Source organism: Eleutherodactylus coqui, chromosome 4 (genome assembly GCF_035609145.1).
Source record: "Eleutherodactylus coqui strain aEleCoq1 chromosome 4, aEleCoq1.hap1, whole genome shotgun sequence".
NCBI lineage: Eukaryota > Metazoa > Chordata > Amphibia > Anura > Eleutherodactylidae > Eleutherodactylus > Eleutherodactylus coqui.
In genome coordinates this window covers 296,090,606-296,108,708 of record NC_089840.1, presented here as the reverse complement: position 1 = coordinate 296,108,708, position 18,103 = coordinate 296,090,606, and the positions used below count along the sequence as shown (strand labels likewise).

Sequence of the window (18,103 nt, the reverse complement as noted above, 5' to 3'; positions counted from 1 at the left end):
GGCGCAGGCTACAGATCACTGGTATAAAGCATCGCTTATATTTACAAGCCTCCAAAAGGCGCCTTGAAAAAAAATAATTTTGTTCCGATCCATTCTGCGCTCGGTGTGGAGCGCCGTGCAGCCGCCAGGGTGACTATACAGAGAGATACAATGTAACTGGGATCAGAGCCGGCTGCCCTCTGCAGGAACGACAGGAAGGATCGGCTCCTCCAGACTCGCCGCCTGGGAGGTCGGAGGCTCTTTGGTTTTGGTGATGTTACTTGAGCTCCGCTTCAGTCCTGGATTTTGGCGTACAAGTCATCGATCTGGCTGTGGAAGTATTTGGCCACCTCTGCTCTCTTGGCTTTCAGCGTTGGGGTCAATAAACCGTTTTCGACAGACAGCATCTCCGGGTGAACATAAATATCCTTCACCTTCCAGAGCATAAAACACAAATCATGATGAGCAGAATTAACCTGTTAAACTCTTCATCGTTTACAGTACGTTTTATAAAACGTAGCTTTATCCAACATGTACCAAACCAACTCCAATCACTCCCAGAGCTGCATGCATTATCTGGCTGGTTCTGTAATGTATGTACACAGTGACACCGGCAGCAGAAGAGTGAGTGCAGCTCTGGAGTATAATACAGGATGTAACTCAGGAGCAGTATAGGATAAGTAATGTATGTATACAGTGACTCCACCAGCAGAATAGTGAGTGCAGCTCTGGAGTATAATACAGGATGTAACTCAGGAGCAGTACAGGATAAGTAATGTATGTACACAGTGACTCCACCAGCAGAATAGTGAGTGCAGCTCTGGAGTATAATACAGGATGTAACTCAGGAGCAGTACAGGATAAGTAATGTATGTACACAGTGACTCCACCAGCAGAATAGTGAGTGCAGCTCTGGGGTATAATACAGGATGTAACTTAGGAGCAGTACAGGATAAGTAATGTATGTAAACAGAGACTCCACCAGCAGAATAGTGAGTGCAGCTCTGGAGAATAATACAGGATGTAACTCAGGATCAGTACAGGATAAGTAATGTATGTACACAGTGACTCCACCAGCAGAATAGTGAGTGCAGCTTCTGGAGTAGGTGTGTGCTGGTTAAGCTCTGCAACTTCCAGGGTGTGGTCAGAGAAGGAAGGTTTGCTGAGCTTGGATCCCAGAGAAGGTGCACTTTTCTGGGCTTTGTTGGATATGGAGTCCCGCACCTCCTCTCCCCGGGGCCACTCGGGGGGAGGGAGGGAAGTGAAGGCATTGCTGGCATCAGCAATGCCGAAAGAAAGTTTGCCACTGGTGCCGGAGAAGCCAGCAGCACGCAGGAAAACAGGAGCTTCTGCTGGAGGTAAGAAGAGACTTGGACCTGGTCGTGGCTGCAGCAGCGTGGCACCATTTGTCAGCACGGCGGCTTCTGATAGCGCAGGGAGTGAGATTGTGACCCGCAGCCAGACCCGCAGGAGAGCAGGTGAGCCGCAGACCCTGGCAAGTATGGGTAAGTGGAGCGAAAGAAAGAAGGAGGAATCAGTGATTGAGCTGGCCTCCAGGCTGGCGAAGAGTATTAATGACTATAACTTTGCTGGAAAAATGTTGGTCATGCAAAAGGGAAAGGTGCGCGATGCCAAGCTGATCATGGAGCAAAATGCTTCTAAGGACAGAAAGGCAGAAGCCAGAAGGGCAATAAAGAAATGCAAGGACTGCATTAGAATGTGGGAAGCGGTGAGGGAGAAAATAATGGAGGAGAGCGGGCCCTTTAAGGAAAAAATAATAAATGATGACCGGTTTGCAAAGATGGCGGCAAGGTGCAGTGGCCAGGAGCAAAGCGAGTCAAGCAACGATGAAGCCTCAGATGAGGAATTGTTTGAGGATGTGCAGGAGACCCTGGAGGAGCAGCCCGTATGCTCACAAGAGCTAGTACCAACACCCAGTGGCACTACAAGTTCCAGAGAGCTGTTGCCTGAGGAAATTGGACTGCCATCTACCTCAGGAGAATCAGAGGTGGAGGGAAACGCAGGAAGGCTACAAGTGCAGAAGACCCCACAGCCAGAAGCCTCTCTGCATATTGGGGGCTTCATGTTTGGCAATGAGATGCCGGAGGAGGATGTAGAGATAAAGAAAAAGAAACCTGTTAAGCTGCAGGAAAAGCTTGTGTTTGTCAAAATTCCCGTGAGGACTGATCTGGCTGCAAAGTCGGATCAGAGTTCTGACCCCAAAAACCCCCCTGGCTCGGACTCTGTGGTGGGCCTGGAGCAGGGAGTTGGGGAGAAAAGGGCCCAGCTGGTCAGACCCCCTGTCCCTGTGTTAGTTGGTAACAGGAGCAAGGAGGTCAGTAAGAAAGGCGCAGTAAAGGCCAGTACAGATGCAGGTCGCGGTAACAGCAAGGAGGGTGGCAGCGGTGCCACTAATGCAGCAAGTGCTGCCTGTGATGCGGAGGGGGCTGCGGACCTAAAATCAGGGGTTTCCCATAATCTGGGAGTAAGTCAGGCCGGATCCCGCGCCTCCAGTGATGCAGAGGCAAAAAAGAAAAAAGGAAAAAGTAAAAACACAAGCAAAAGTCCGGAGGCTTTACCATCTACCTCCGGAGAGGCCAGGACCCATGGACCACATGATCCAAGGATAAAAGTGGTAGATCCGGGTATGGATGTGCGAGAGCGTGTGGTGGATGTGAGGGACAACGCCGAGAGTAAACAATTCTCTGCAGGTTCTGGGCCTTCGGGCACCTCGGGCCCCCCTGGCAGCCGGGGATCTAGAGGCCCAGGGGATAAGGTGGATAGGCCGGGGGGGTCACAGGTTCCAGTCGCCCCTCCAGCGGCGACAACAACTGGCAGGAGTTATGCCAGTGTCGCCGCTGGAGGGGAGGGGTCCTCCTTGTCTCCAGGCTCTAGGGAGGGCGCTTTGCAACAGCGTCTCCTGGAGGCTTTACGGAAGGGGGAGAGTACAATCACAGTTGGAGGAAGAGAGGTGGATCTATCTCTCTGGAAAGAGAGACATGGCTTGGGTGCCTTCCGAGAGCAAAGGGGGGAGACCGTATGGTCCCTACCGACACCCGGGCAGGACGCAGGTCGTAGGAATGTGGTCCGTCTTCGTTGGAGAGGCAATGATGCATGCCCCCCGAGGGCAAGGGTAGTGGAGCTTCTGCTGAAGATGGGCTTCAGGGCAGTTGACATCTTTGCCCTGATCCATCCTTACGGCACGTCTGAGTTTGACATCAGCTTCGTTCGCCCAGAGGGCTTAGAAATCTTCTGGGGGAATTACGAGCTGGTGAAAAACGAGCCCGGCTGGCGAGACTTTGCCATCCAGGTGGTGTCTCGCCAGAACGGTATCAAGAAGGTGACCGTTTTGACTCGTAACGAGTCACTTTCTTGCTTTGACATCATGACGTGGCTCAGTAGGTACGGAGAGGTGACGGAGATACCAAAAAAGAACAGGGATGAGCACGGCATATGGTCTGGGGCCTGGACGTTCATGGTCCAGCTGAAACGTTCAGGTAACTCAGTGGCACACATACCTTCTGCAGCCTTCCTCGGCAGGGATCGTATCTTGGCCTTTTACCAGGGGCAGCCGAAGCTCTGCCACAGGTGCGGCGACCCCTCACACTTGAGCGCCGCTTGTAAGACCTTGAAGTGCGCCCTGTGTGGGGGTCTGGGTCATCTAGCCGCCTCCTGTGCGGAGATTAGGTGTAACCTGTGTGGTGACCTCGGTCACCCATTTAGTCGCTGTCCGCGCTCCTTTGCCAATGCGGTCTCAGCACCTACGGATGGGGGTCATGATGTGGCCTCCGGGGGTGAGGGGACCAGCAGAGGTGGAGGAGCTCAGGAGCCAGGGAAGAACCGGCAAAAGACGCCTGCGGAGCAGAGGCGTCAGGAGAAACGCAGACGGAGCAGGGAGCTGACAGGAGCACCCACAGCAGGTGGATCAATGGTGGCCCCTGTTCCAGAAGCAAATCTCGCGGCTGAGGCTTTGAGGGACAGCGATTTAGATGAGGAGGACAGGAGGATCCAGAGGGAGGAGACCAACTCTGCAGATTCCTCTCACTGCGAAAGTGTGGATGAGGAAGGCAAGAGGTGGCTAGAGAAACGGCGTAAGCTAGGTGCCACGAGGAGGAAACGAAGGGGGGATTCAAGATCTTCTCCCACCCCGGGCCAAGTACTGGAAGGAAAAGCCTGCTCACCTCCAGTTGGACTCTCCAATAGGTTCCGAGCCCTCCGAGACATCTCTTCCTCCTCTTCTGAGGGGGAGGCGGAGGGCAAGGTTCCTAGGGCAAAGGAAGGGTCAACAGGGGGCGCTGAGTCTCCACCTCGTGAAGGCATAGTTCCTTCCGGGGTGGAGGCTACTCTGGAACCTGGAAACAAGGACGACGGGGTCAGGGGATCCCCTGCTATGGACACATCTGTGTCCAAAAAAAGAAGCAAGGGGCTTTCCTCTGACCCCGAGGAAGCGGGTGTGAGGAAGAAAGCCGTCTAATTTAATCACTCATGATGGCGGCACCCACTCCGCTGACTCTGGCATCAATTAACGTTGCCAGCATTAAGTCTGATACGGCTAGATTTGCGGCCTTTGATTTTCTCGGCCGCGTTGAAGCCGACATTTTATTTTTGCAGGAGACCAGGCTGTCTGATTTGGCAGCCATACATAAGGCAAAAAGGGAGTGGAGGTCAGGCCCTTCCTACTGGTCTCTTGCGGCCGAGCCGTATAGTGGAGTGGCGGTACTTTTTACCGCAGCGGTTGAATGCCGACGAGTTATTGAATTAGAAATGGGAAGGTGCCTGATCTTAGATGTCCTCATGAAGGGACAAGAATTAAGACTTGTCAACATCTATGGTCCCCAGTCAAAAAAGGACAGGAAGAGTCTCTTTATGAGGATCAAGCCCTACCATTTTACCAGCCGCCAAGTTGTCTTTGGAGGTGACTTTAATGCAGTCACAAGAGCCCGCGATAGGGGAGGCTCTGGAGACAGGCGGTTGACTTTTGACAGCGTCGCACTTAATAGTATAGCTAGCGAGGCTCGCCTGGTGGATGTCCACATCTGGCACACCCCAGGCCACGAGGGGTTCACCTATTATAGAGGTCAGAGCAGGTCTAGAATAGACAGGTTTTATTTGAAGGAGGAAGCCATCTCTTCACCAGTGTCCGTTGTTGAGGTGGAATTCTCCGATCACTGTCTAATATTGTTTTCTCTGAATGTTGCAGAAACCCCCCGGATGGGCAGAGGTTTTTGGAGACTGAATTCATCACTCCTGGAGGAAGCAGAGATAAGACAGTCCTTTGAGGATTTTCTGCAGAGCCAGGTACCATTACTGGATCTTTGTAGCAGTAAGTCAGAGTGGTGGGAGATGTTCAAGAGGAGGGCGGCAAGGTTCTTCCGAGAGCTCTCCAACCTCAGATGCCTGGACAGGTACCGCCTGTACAACGGCCTGAGGAGGAAACTCGAACATCTCGTTTCGACTGGAGGTAGCCGCGAGGAGATCTCCAGAGTGAAATCTTTGCTCAAGAAGTGCCAGTACGATAGACACGCATCCTTGGTTTTTGAGAGGGATTTCGGGAAGTACCGCTCGCCCGACCCTTACAGAAACTGTAGGATGTCAGTGAATAGTAAAGTGGTCACTGGACTGATCGATAGTACAGGATCCCTGAATCGATCCAGATCAGGGATTCTGGAGGTCGTCAGATCCTACTACTCGCAACTCTTGGGAAAGAGGGATCTAGATTCGGAAGTGATGTCGGCTTTCCTGGCTGAAACTGTCCCTGAGCCGGGGGTAGACACCTCTCTTGATGTTTTGACAGGAGAGATCAGAATAGAGGAAGTTAAACTGGCGATTGATGGGCTCCGGCTCAAAAAATCGCCAGGACCGGATGGACTAACATCTGAGTATTATAAGACCTTCAAGGACCTCTTGAGTCCCCTCTTGACGGAGGTATTAAATGAGTGTCTTTCCTCGGGCACTCTGCCAAAGTCAATGAGGAGGTCAGCTTTGATCCTTCTGTCAAAGGGTAAAGACTCGAGCCGTATTGAGAACTGGCGTCCCATAGCACTTCTCAATACGGACAGGAAGGTTCTGGCAAAAGTGCTGTTTAATCGGTTGGTCAAGTTTGCACCCCAGCTCCTCTCGGGGGCCCAGCATTGCTCTGTTCCAGGCCGTAGCACCTTTAGCGCTGTTCTTGGTGTCCGGGAGGCAGTGGAGCAGGGTAGGGCTGGTCACTGGGAGGGGTACTTGCTGTCCTTGGATCAGGCCAAAGCGTTTGATCGGGTTAATCATGAGTACCTCTGGTCAGTCCTTCTGAGATATGGCCTGCCAGTGGGGTTTGTTGATTGGCTGCGAACATTGTATGCAGGGGCTGAGACTTTCCCGCTGGTGAACGGTTGGCTTGGCCGCCCTTTTGAGGTGGGGTCCGGCGTCCGTCAGGGCTGTCCTCTAAGTCCCCTGTTGTATGTGTTTGCGATAGATCCCTTTCTTAGGAGGGTTGATCGTGGACCTATAGCAGGGGTCGGGATGGACCGGGCGGTGCCGGAGGCTACCCTGAGGGCAGTGGCATACGCCGATGATGTCACGCTCTTCGTATCCTCAAGGGAGGAGGCGGAGTTTGTGGTGTCGGAGGTGGATGCCTACTCAGAGGCATCCGGGTCCAGAGTCAACTGGGACAAGTGTGAAAGTCTCTGGTTAGGAAGGGGGGATCCTGTGTTTGATCTCCCGGACACTCTTCCGGTGCCCCAGACTTCAGCAAAAGTTCTTGGCATCAAATTTGGCCAGGGGGATTACCCCATGCAAAATTGGGTAGACAGGCTGGATGGTGCCACTCAGAAGGTAAACCAGTGGAAGGGTTGGTCTTTGACCCTTCGGGAAAGAGTTAGCTTGATCAAAACATACCTGCTCCCTTTATTCATCTACCTGGGCAGCGTATGCATTTTGCCAGAACCTCTCTGGACCCGGGTCTACAACCTGTTCTTCCTAATGTTGTGGGGGAATAGGTTGAACCTGATCAGGAGAGATGTTACATACCGCACGAGGAGACTAGGGGGGTTATCTATGGTCAACCCCGTGGTGTTTCTTGTAGACACCTTTTTTAAGATCAACATAGGCAACCTCTGGCAAGAAAGGGCTCCTCTGTGGGTCTACTCCTGCAGGGGATGGTTTCGGCCCTTCTTCCAGGAATGGGAGACAGGAGGGCGAGTGAAGGACCTTCGCACGCAGCATGGATATCTCCCGGCTTACGCTACCTTGGTTCTGAAGGTGATACGCCGGTGGGGTCTGGGGATGTGGGAGATCAGGACTCTGACGAGGAGGCTCCTCGACGAAAGAGTCCTGTTGACCCGTTTCCAGAAGCCCCTGGCGCTCAAGGACTGCCCAAGTCGGGACCTGGAGGGAGGGTTACGTTTACTGAATTCAACCCGGGTCCCCTTGAAGTTTTGGGACTTGGCTTGGCGCTGCTTTCACGGGAGACTGTATGTAAGGGGTAACTTGAAGAGCAGGCCTCTGATTGACAGGGGTTGCCCCCGTCAGGAGTGCAGCAATGTGCTGGAAAGCATGGAGCATTTCCTGCTTCAGTGCCCCTTTAATACAGAGGTATACCAACGGGTAGGGGTCTCCATAGGCTGGCGTCAGCTGGCACACTTCTCCTATGCGGAGTGGGCTTATGGAGCCTTCAGAGGCCTTGGTGGCAGGGACCGCTGCACTTTATTTCTAGTTAGCCTAGTGGTCAGGTTCCACATCTGGAGTGCACGGTGCCTGATTTCGACGGAACTGAAAGTCCTCCCCGTGGATACGGTATGTAGGAACATCCTGGGTGACCTGGTGAAGGTACGTTCTTTGGAGTATGAGAGGCTGGGCACATCTAAGGCTTCTCTCCTATGGAGAGGGCTTGTTTTTCGTTAGGGACAGTTTTTCTTAATCTTCTAGGGGCAGAGTAGGGAGAGAATAGGGACAGGATAGGGAGAGAGGAGGGATAGGGCAGGGACAGTTTTCCATGAAGGGTCAGACTGAGGGGCAGACTAAGGACAGTCTAGGGCAAATTAGGGAGAGAATAGGGAGACCTTTTTTTTAAATTAAAGGGATAGAACATTGTGATGTCTGTGCCCGGCTTATCACCTCCAATCCCGGTGGCGGGCTGTGAGTGCACCATGAAGCTTTTTGTTTTGATTTGGGCAAAATGGAATGAAGTAGGGCTGCAGGAGAGCCGACCTTAGGCTTTCGGGTTATGTATATAGTATATATTATGTATGTTGGTATTGGAGTGTATTATGGTTTTGTATATATTATATATATTCACGTTTTGGGTGGTAGGTAGGTTGGGTGGGGAGTTGGGGGGAGTGGGATTCACGCCTTGAGCCGTAGCCTGGCACGTCCCGAACATTGAACTCTGGGCACGGACTGGTGGAGCGGGCATGGCCCCCAGGCTGCGGCGGGCACAGTGTGGTATTAATAAAAAAAGAAAACCCTGGTGTGGCTTGGCACGTCCTGAACTAAGAACTCTGGGTACGGACTGGTGGAGCAGGCTTGGCCCCCAAGCTGCACTGGGGACCAAAAAAAAAATATATATATTTTTAGTTAGTTTTTATGCCAGTTTGGCTCGGTCTTTCTGTTTTGAATTTGGTTATTTATGTTGCTATTTCAGTTATTTATGCTGTTTATGTTATTGCTTACATTTGTGTTGTGTGGGTGCAGTGCGGCACGGCTGGACCTGGAGTTATAGTTTACAGGGTTTTATGTAGTTAGTTTCCTTTGTTTTATATTTTAGGAATATACTTGTATATAGTGTTATAGGTGTATATTGTGTTATATGCTGAGTGTGTATGTGTGTGGGTGTGTACGGCGGGGGAAGCCCGGATATGGACTTTTACTTTGTTTATGGATCATGGACTGTGGGGGAAGGGCCTTATATTGCTTTATATGGTTATTATTGTTACAGTTTGTCTTTGTTGTGTTTTTTACTTTTATAATAAAAGATCTACAGGATGTAACTGAGGATCAGTACAGGATAAGTAATGTATGTACACAGTGACTCCACCAGCAGAATAGTGAGTGCAGCTCTGGAGTATAATACAGGATGTAACTCAGGATCAGTACAGGATAAGTAATGTATGTAAACAGTGACTCCACCAGCAGAATAGTGAGTGCAGCTCTGGGGTATAATACAGGATGTAACTCAGGAGCAGTACAGGATAAGTAATGCATGTACACAGTGACTCCACCAGCAGAATAGTGAGTGCAGCTCTGGAGCATAATACAGGATGTAACTCAGGGCCAGTACAGGATAAGTAATGTATGTACACAGTGACTCCACCAGCAGAATAGTGAGTGCAGCTCTGGAGTATAATACAGGATGTAACTCAGGAGCAGTACAGGATAAGTAATGTATGTACACAGTGACTCCACCAGCAGAATAGTGAGTGCAGCTCTGGAGTATAATACAGGATGTAACTCAGGATCAGTACAGGATAAGTAATGTATGTAAACAGTGACTCCACCAGCAGAATAGTGAGTGCAGCTCTGGGGTATAATACAGGATGTAACTCAGGAGCAGTACAGGATAAGTAATGCATGTACACAGTGACTCCACCAGCAGAATAGTGAGTGCAGCTCTGGAGCATAATACAGGATGTAACTCAGGGCCAGTACAGGATAAGTAATGTATGTACACAGTGACTCCACCAGCAGAATAGTGAGTGCAGCTCTGGAGTATAATACAGGATGTAACTCAGGAGCAGTACAGGATAAGTAATGTATGTACACAGTGACTCCACCAGCAGAATAGTGAGTGCAGCTCTGGGGTATAATACAGGATGTAACTTAGGAGCAGTACAGGATAAGTAATGTATGTAAACAGAGACTCCACCAGCAGAATAGTGAGTGCAGCTCTGGAGAATAATACAGGATGTAACTCAGGATCAGTACAGGATAAGTAATGTATGTACACAGTGACTCCACCAGCAGAATAGTGAGTGCAGCTCTGGAGGATAATACAGGATGTAACTCAGGATCAGTGCAGGATAAGTAATGTATGCACACAGTGACTCCACCAGCAGAATAGTGAGTGCAGCTCTGGAGTATACTACAGGATGTAACTCAGGGTCAGTACAGGATAAGTAATGTATGTACACAGTGACTCCACCAGCAGAATAGTGAGTGCAGCTCTGCAGTATAATATAGGATGTAACTCAGGATCAGTACAGGATAAGTAATGTATGTACACAGTGACTCCACCAGCTGAATAGTGAGTGCAGCTCTGGCGTATAACACAGGATGTAACTCAGGAGCAGTACAGGATAAGTAATGTATGTACACAGTGACTCCAGCAGCAGAATAGTGAGTGCAGCTCTGGAGTATAATACAGGATGTAACTCAGGATCAGTACAGGATACATAATGTATGTACACAGTGACTCCACCAGCTGAATAGTGAGTGCAGCTCTGGCGTATAATACAGGATGTATTGTCCAACTGATTGTAATATTATTATTATTTACCTGTTCAAAAGACTTCAGGCCGGCCTTTTTTCCAATTTTAATCATATCCTCCAGTATGGCTTTCTTCACAGCCTGGTGGATAATATCATAATGTCACTCCAACATTATAACAAATCATAGGCTTAGATGCACAGCTCAGCAGACCGTATCACACAATGTGATTAGATACGCAGACAGTATCACATGGGCTCAGGTTACTTACAGAATTTTTGCAGAGTTCTTCAAAGGAACTTCGGACGCCAAGTTTTAATGCAAAATCTGGCAATACCTCCGGGTCTGGTACAATCACTCCCACCACAGATGACTAGTTAAAAAAAAATATATTAAGTGTAGCCCTCCCCATGACCACTGGGTGGCCCTGTCATACAGGTTTGATAGCACTGCCATAACTGGCTCCTATAATTACTAACTTATATACAGTGTACAGAGCCTCTGGCTGTATTTTTTTACCTTTATCTTCATGCAAGGGGCCCAAGCTTTTTTTGCTGCCTGAGATGTGCAAAGCTGATACCATCCCCCACCCCCCACCTGCAAAAACCCCCCCAAAACCTAATTTTACAGCCATTGGAAGATCCAAAACATAAGATAATAATAATAATCTGTATTCGTATAGCGCCAACATATTCTGCAGCGCTTACATAGACGGGGGGGATACAGAAAGACAAAAGTACAAACCTTACAGAACCACGGTTACATAGTAATCAGCTGATGGAAACAATAGGGGTGCGTGGCGCCAACGAGCTTACATACTACAAGTAATGGGGGGATACAGAAGGTAAAGGGGCTGGAGATGTGCACGGTATGGTGGGGTGGAGATGTGCACGGTATGGCGGGGTAGAGAGTGAGCGATGCTATACACATAAACAATGGTCAGACATTTAGCCGTGTGACGGCAGAATCGGTATGACTGCAGGAGCGGTTTATGATGGCTAGCAGGGATTGCAGTCAGTAGGTCAGGGAGCATGTTATCAGTCAGAGTACAGAGGGGTTTGCTTAGGGAATGCGGTATGCCTCCCTGAAGAGGTGCGTTTTTAGAGCACGCCTGAAGTTCTGTGAGTCCTGGATTGCTCGAGTAGCCTTTGGTAGTATGTTCCAGAGGACCGGTGCTGCTCTGGAGAAGTCTTGGAGGCGGGAATGAAAAGTTCGAATTAAAGGGGCGCTCAGTCTGCTTTCGTTAGCAGAGCGGAGAGCCCGGGCTGGGTGATGGATTGAGATCAGGGAGGCGATATAGGGGGGCGCTGTACTGTGGAGGGCTTTGTGGATGAAGGTGGCGAGTTTAAATTGAATTCTGTATTTAACGGGCAGCCAGTGCAGTGACCGGCACAGGACAGAGGCGTCCGAGTAGCGGCTGGACAGGAAGATGAGCCTGGCTGCCGCATTCAGGATGGACTGGAGAGGGAAGAGTCTGGTGCAGGGGAGGCCGATCAGCAACGAGTTGCAATAATCAAGCCGGGAGTGGATGAGGGCAACAGTGAGCGTTTTTAGCGTGTCCGCGGAGAGAAAGGGGCAGATTCTTGCGATGTTCTTGAGGTGCAGCTGACATGTTCGGGCCAGAGATTGGATGTAGGGGGCAAATGATAGATCAGAGTCGAATATGACCCCAAGGCAGCGGGCGCGTTGTCTAGGAGTTATGGTGGCGCCACACACTGAGATGGAGATGTCAGGAGGAGGTCAGTTAGTGGAGGGCAGGAACACGAGGAGGTCAGTTAGTGGAGGGCAGGAACACGAGGAGGTCAGTTTTAGAGAGGTTCAGTTTTAGGTAGAGAGAGGACATGGTGTTAGAGACAGCGGACAGACAGTTAGTGATGTTTTGGAGGAACGGTGCAGAGATGTCACGGGCGGAGGTGTATAGCTGGGTGTCATCAGCGTACAGGTGGTATTGGAGGCCAAATCTCCTGATGGTTTGTCCAATAGGGGCTGTGTAGATAGAGAAAAGAAGGGGGCCGAGGACAGAGCCCTGGGGGACCCCAACAGCAAGGGGAAGAGGAGGGGAGGTAGAGCCAGCAAAGGAGACACTGAAAGAGCGGTCAGATAGGTAGGAGGAGAACCAGGAGAGGGCAGTGTCCTTTAGGCCAATGGAGCGTAGCATACTGAGGAGGAGTTTGTGGTCGACAGTGTCAAATGCTGCGGAGAGGTCGAGGAGGATCAGTAGGGAGTAATCGCCCCACGATTTGGCTGTCAGTAGGTCATTGGATACCCTAGTAAGGGCAGTTTTTGTCGAGTGTTGGGGTTGGAAGCCAGACTGTAGGGGGTCGAGGAGAGAGTGCTCTGATAGATAGCTTACAAGGCGGGAGTAAACCAGGCGTTCTAGTAGTTTGGAGATAAAGGGGAGATTAGAGATGGGTCGATAGTTGGCAGCATCAGTTGCGTCAAGAGTACCAACGTATATTTGAAGCATTGAGACTCGTAATAGTGCCACCTATAGTATCCCAGTAGTAATAGTGCACCCATAGTATCCCAGTAGTAATAGTGCCACCCATAGTATCCCAGTAGTAATAGTGCCACCCATTGTATCTCAGTAGTAATAGTGCCACCCATTGTATCCCAGTAGTAATAGTGCTACCCATAGTATCCAAGTAGTAATAGTGACTCCCATAGTATTGCTGTAGTAATAGTGACTCGCATAGTATCCCAGAAGTAATAGTGCCACCCATAGTATCCCAGTAGTAATAGTGCCACCCATTGTATCTCAGTAATAATAGTGACCCCCATAGTATCCCAGTTGTAATAGTGCCACCCATAGTATCCAAGTAGTAATAGTGACTCCCATAGTATTGCTGTAGTAATAGTGACTCGCATAGTATCCCAGTAGTAATAGTGCCACCCATTGTATCCCAGTAGTAATAGTGCCACCCATTGTATCTCAGTAGTAATAGTGCCACCCATAGTATCCAAGTAGTAATAGTGACTCGCATAGTATCCCAGTAGTAATAGTGCCACCTATTGTATCCCAGTAGTAATAGTGCCACCCATTGTATCTCAGTAGTAATAGTGCCACCCATAGTATCCAAGTAGTAATAGTGACGCCCATAGTATCCCAGTAGGAAGTGTCCCCCATGTTGGCCTGGCAGCAACCCAATAAACAATTCACTTACCCAGCCAGCAGCTCTGGTCCACTGACGGCTGTGACTGCAGGAACCCCTCATCCCTCCCCCACTGGGGCTACTATGGGAGACCCTTCTTATTGAGGAGGAGAGGTCAGGGGTCCCAGAGTTAGTACATCATAGGTGGCAAGAGGTCTACTGTGGGGATCACTGTTACTAATGGGACCACTTCAGGTTGCACTACTACTACTAGGGGTCACTATGGGGATCACGGTTATTAGTGGGGGTTACTTAAGGGGACACTATTACTATTCGGACCATTGTTGGGGTCACTATTACTCATCACTTCGGACAAGTCTCAATGATTCAAATATGTGTTGGATATCTTGTGCATTGGCGCTTTCAATGCCTGTTAAAAGAAGGGGGGAGGGGGTTATTTACATTCACTGACAGCAAGCAGATCTTAAAAATACTGAGGAAGTGCAGTAAAATCTATTAGAACATTGCAGCACTTTTTATTATACACCCTTTAAGCTTCAGTTACGTTAACCCTTTGCACCCCAGGACGTAACTTTACACTGCAACAGTGGTGATTGGTGAAAATACCGATCCTGCTGTCAACCCCTTACATACCGCAATCAACATTGATCGTGGCATGCAAAGGGTTATTAGAGGGAGGGCTATCCCTCTGTGCCATCATCGGCCCTCTGCCATGTCAGATGGGTTGCCATGGTAACCGGACACCAGACAATGGCATCTGGGTCTGCCATGCCTTATTATCACTCTGAATGTATTATCACATCTAGTATCACAGGTTCAAGTCCCCTACAGGGACATAAAAATGTGGAAAATAAAAAAAATTGTAAAAATAACCCACACAAAAATAGTAAAAAAAAGCAAAAACTATTTTTGGGCACTTTTCCCTCTTTGTTTAAAACAAATCAGAAAACCAACATTTGGTGTTGTTGAATCTGTAACAACCTGTACATTAAATTGAACACTTTCCAGCAAACGCTATTAAAAAAAACAAAGATAAATTCATTTTTTGTTCCTTTTGCCTCCCAAAAACGCAATAAAGGCTTATTCAGACGGGCGTATATCAGTCGGATTTTCAGGCCCGGCTGATATACACTGCCCCTCTCTGCAAGGGGAGGAGGCGGGACAGGACGGGAGTTAGTGCACTGAGCTCCCGCCCCCTCTCCGCCCCTCGCCTCTTTTTGCAATGGGAAGGGTGGGGCTAAGTTCCCCCTTGCCCTGCCCCCTCCCATTGCAAACAGTGGCGAAGGGCGGGGAGTTGGTGGGAGCTCAGTGCACTGCTCCCGTCCTGTCCCGCCTCCTCTCCGTTGCAGAGAGGGGCAGCGTATATCGGCCGGGCGTGAATAAGCCCTGATAGTAATAGATAAGCCATATTTACCCCAAAATGGTACCAATAAAAACGACGGCCCTCACAGAGCGCCATGCATGGGAACATAAAAAAGTTATGGGACTTTGAATGCAGTATGGGGGAAAAAATATGTTTTTCCCCCCATGTTTTTTATTGTGCAAAAGTGGAAACACCTAAAAAATATATAGAAATGTGGTATTGTCGTAGTCGTACCGACCTGCAGATAAAACGGACCTGTGATTTGTGCTTTATGAATAACGCTTGAAAAGAAAACAATAGCAGAATTTGTAGTTTTTTTCCTGCCCTACAAAAAAAAAATGTAATAAAAATTCTACATAATACATTATATGTACCCAAAAAATGGTGCAATAAAAACTGCAGACCGGCACACAGAAAACAAGCCTCGTACGGCCGCGTCGGGGGAAAAACTAAATAAAGTTATGGCTTTTGAAAAATGGAGATGAAAATCCCTAAAAAAAAACCTCACATCCTTACGTCCAAAAGAGGCTGCGTCACTAAGGGGTTAAACTACAACATCCCTTTAACACGCACTTTGGCTTGCAGCCCGTGGCCCAGCAGTAGGAGCATTAGGTGGGATGTCGTTGTAGGGTCATTGTCCAGTTTGGCTCGGAGGTCTCCCATGTGGTGGACAGTAAAGTGCATGACCTGCGGCCGCATCACATGCATGTTACATGAGAAGCAACCAGCTGCTCTCCAGAGGCTCGTTCTAATATCTAATACCTACCCGCAGGCTATCACCATGTACGAACACCTGAGCCACGGGGGCGCTGTGCACATACACATTCTCAATCTTTTCCGGGGCGATGTACTCCCCCTGCGCCAACTTGAAGATGTTCTTCTTCCTATCGATGATTTTCAAGGTGCCATTCTGGAAGAGATAAAGGTTATCACAATAAGGTTACTTTGCATCATGGTTTATACTCCAGTCACATCCAGAGCTGCAGTCACAAATAGAATTTGCTGACACCCGCCGAAAAACAGATCCTATAATGCATCGCACTAAATGTCCACGGAATTGTGGGAGACGCAGCGTTTAGTAACATTCAGCTGACATTACACATGGTCTCTCCCACAATGCACCACAGCAGAGCCTGGGTTCTGGGCAGCGCCCATGACTATAGACTATGGCATGCCAGGGATGTCTCATCAAGTCCTTAAAAGACAGGGACAATATTAGAGTGTGGCAATCTGGGCAGCTGCCTATGTGCTCTCTAATAATGAGGGACCAGGAGTTATAGAATTTACCATTGACCCCTATACCAGCAGGAATTTACAGTGTAGCCTTTCATTACCCCAGACCACCAGGGACTATGAAATTACAAGAACAGCTGTGCAAAAATGGAGACCCTGCATTACTTCTTGCCCATAATAGCCCTATTTTCTATAAAACTGACCCTGTCCATGCAAATGTGGGAAGTTGTAAAACACAGTAATGTCTTATCTGGGACATTACTAGCGCAGTGCAGCCAGGATAGGGAAGCATCACTGTCAGTGCGGCCGTAGGTTAGATGGCACCCTGTGCTGTCATTTGTTTTTTGCACCCTCCTCCCCATCCTAAGAAAAAGCTATATGTATTGATACTGCCTGTATTCCACTTGTGCAGAAAGTAGCAATATAGCAGCAAGCCCACGCCAGAACAGCTCAGACTGTAGCAGAACCAAGCTCATAATGAATACAGCCCCAGAATCAAGCTCAGTACATAAATGCAGCACAAACCAACCTCCGTACATTGAAATAATACCAGAACCAAATTCACACAGCACCAGAACTAAGCTCATAACATACACAGAACCAGGGCTGAGCGCCGTACATAAATACAACACCAGAATCAAGCTCATAGCAAATGCAGTAGCAGAACTAAGCTGTTCTGTTGTGGGGGCACTGATGGGCCAAGCGTGGCGCTTCAGAACACCAGATAGCAAGAGACAGAACCAGGAGGAGGATACATGTAGCACCACTAGACCCTTCCGGAGGAAGAAGATCTTCGGTCCAGACAGACCTAAGGTGGAAAATTGCCCCAAGCCTACATCAGCCTGGTGCCCCTCCTACAAGCTGGCGCCTGTGCCATAGAGCTGGCATGATCACTATGGAGAGTAATAGCAGCAGCGCTGAGGTCACAGGCGGTCTAGACAACTTTCCTAGAAATTCCTTCCTGTCTGTAACTCGGCCAGTTGACAGCATCGACCCAATGAAATCCGTTATCAGACTGCAAGAGCTGCGATCAGTCCTAGCAGCGCAGAGATCCGGACACAATTCTCTGAACTGCCCTCAATACTATTGATGATGCACCCGGGGACAGCTCCATACAGAAATATCATTACTGCCCTGCAGGTGGCACAACACAAAGGTCCTGAGGGGCAGATGATGCCCGTGGGATGGCAGCTTGTGTCATACTGAATACCATCTAGTGTAACTACATCCATGTCACCTGCAGACGCCATCACCTCGTTGCATCATTATCAGCTCTGCGGCTCATAATGCTCATCTCCAACTCCGGAACACCGAAAATAGAGACAATTGTAGCGGAGTGCTTAGGATGATGTCAGGCTATAAGCCTTTGACACAGAGCCACGCGCTCGGAATCCCACATAAGTGCCCTACAGTGACCCCCCATAATGACCCCAATAGTAAGAGTGACCCCAATAATGGAACCAGTAATAGTGACTCTCATAGTGGACCCCCGGCCACCTAACAAGCATTTAACTCACTTGCAGTCCTGGTTCAGGGGCAGCGGCTCCAATGCTGTAAGCAATGTGACCTCTGACCTCTCTGCTGATGCCGCAACGGGACTGCAAGTGCATTCAATGCTTCTTGGGGGAAAGCAAAACATGTCTAATGACACCCGGGACTATGGAACAGCGTCTCAAATCTAGGACTGTCCCATAGAATTTGGCACAGTGGAAGGCATGCTAAATGTTGAGTGAGTTACCCTGGTCGTCCCTCACCTTTTCCTCAGACACTAAAAGACAGATGAATCTGCAGTGTTACATAATGTCACATCCTCCCTGTACCACATATTTCCTATTGCTCTGTCTGTGTGTCAGTCTTTACTGTAACTTTGATTTTATATTCATGAAACAGGAGGCTCAGGATGAACAAAGATATAAGTTTCTTCCAGATAGGGAACTGCTACATTGCAGGGGAGTATAAGCGGCTGGAGGTATACAGGGCGCAGAGCATCTCATCTTACACCCTAGAGAGAAA

At 49.2% G+C, this 18,103-nt stretch overlaps 1 protein-coding gene across 1 annotated transcript in view; it reads right to left on the bottom strand.

The window, feature by feature from the left end:
* Positions 1-205: 205 nt before the first annotated feature.
* ACSL5 (acyl-CoA synthetase long chain family member 5) overlaps positions 206-18,103 on the bottom strand; it is a 59,030-nt gene continuing 41,132 nt past the window's right edge. The window contains exons 18-21 of the mRNA XM_066598896.1: positions 15,624-15,767; positions 10,653-10,754; positions 10,451-10,522; positions 206-413 (exon numbers count right to left, since the gene is read on the bottom strand). Coding sequence (XP_066454993.1) covers positions 273-413; positions 10,451-10,522; positions 10,653-10,754; positions 15,624-15,767 — 459 coding nt within the window. The 3' untranslated portion in view covers positions 206-272. The remainder of the gene's footprint in view (positions 414-10,450; positions 10,523-10,652; positions 10,755-15,623; positions 15,768-18,103) is intronic.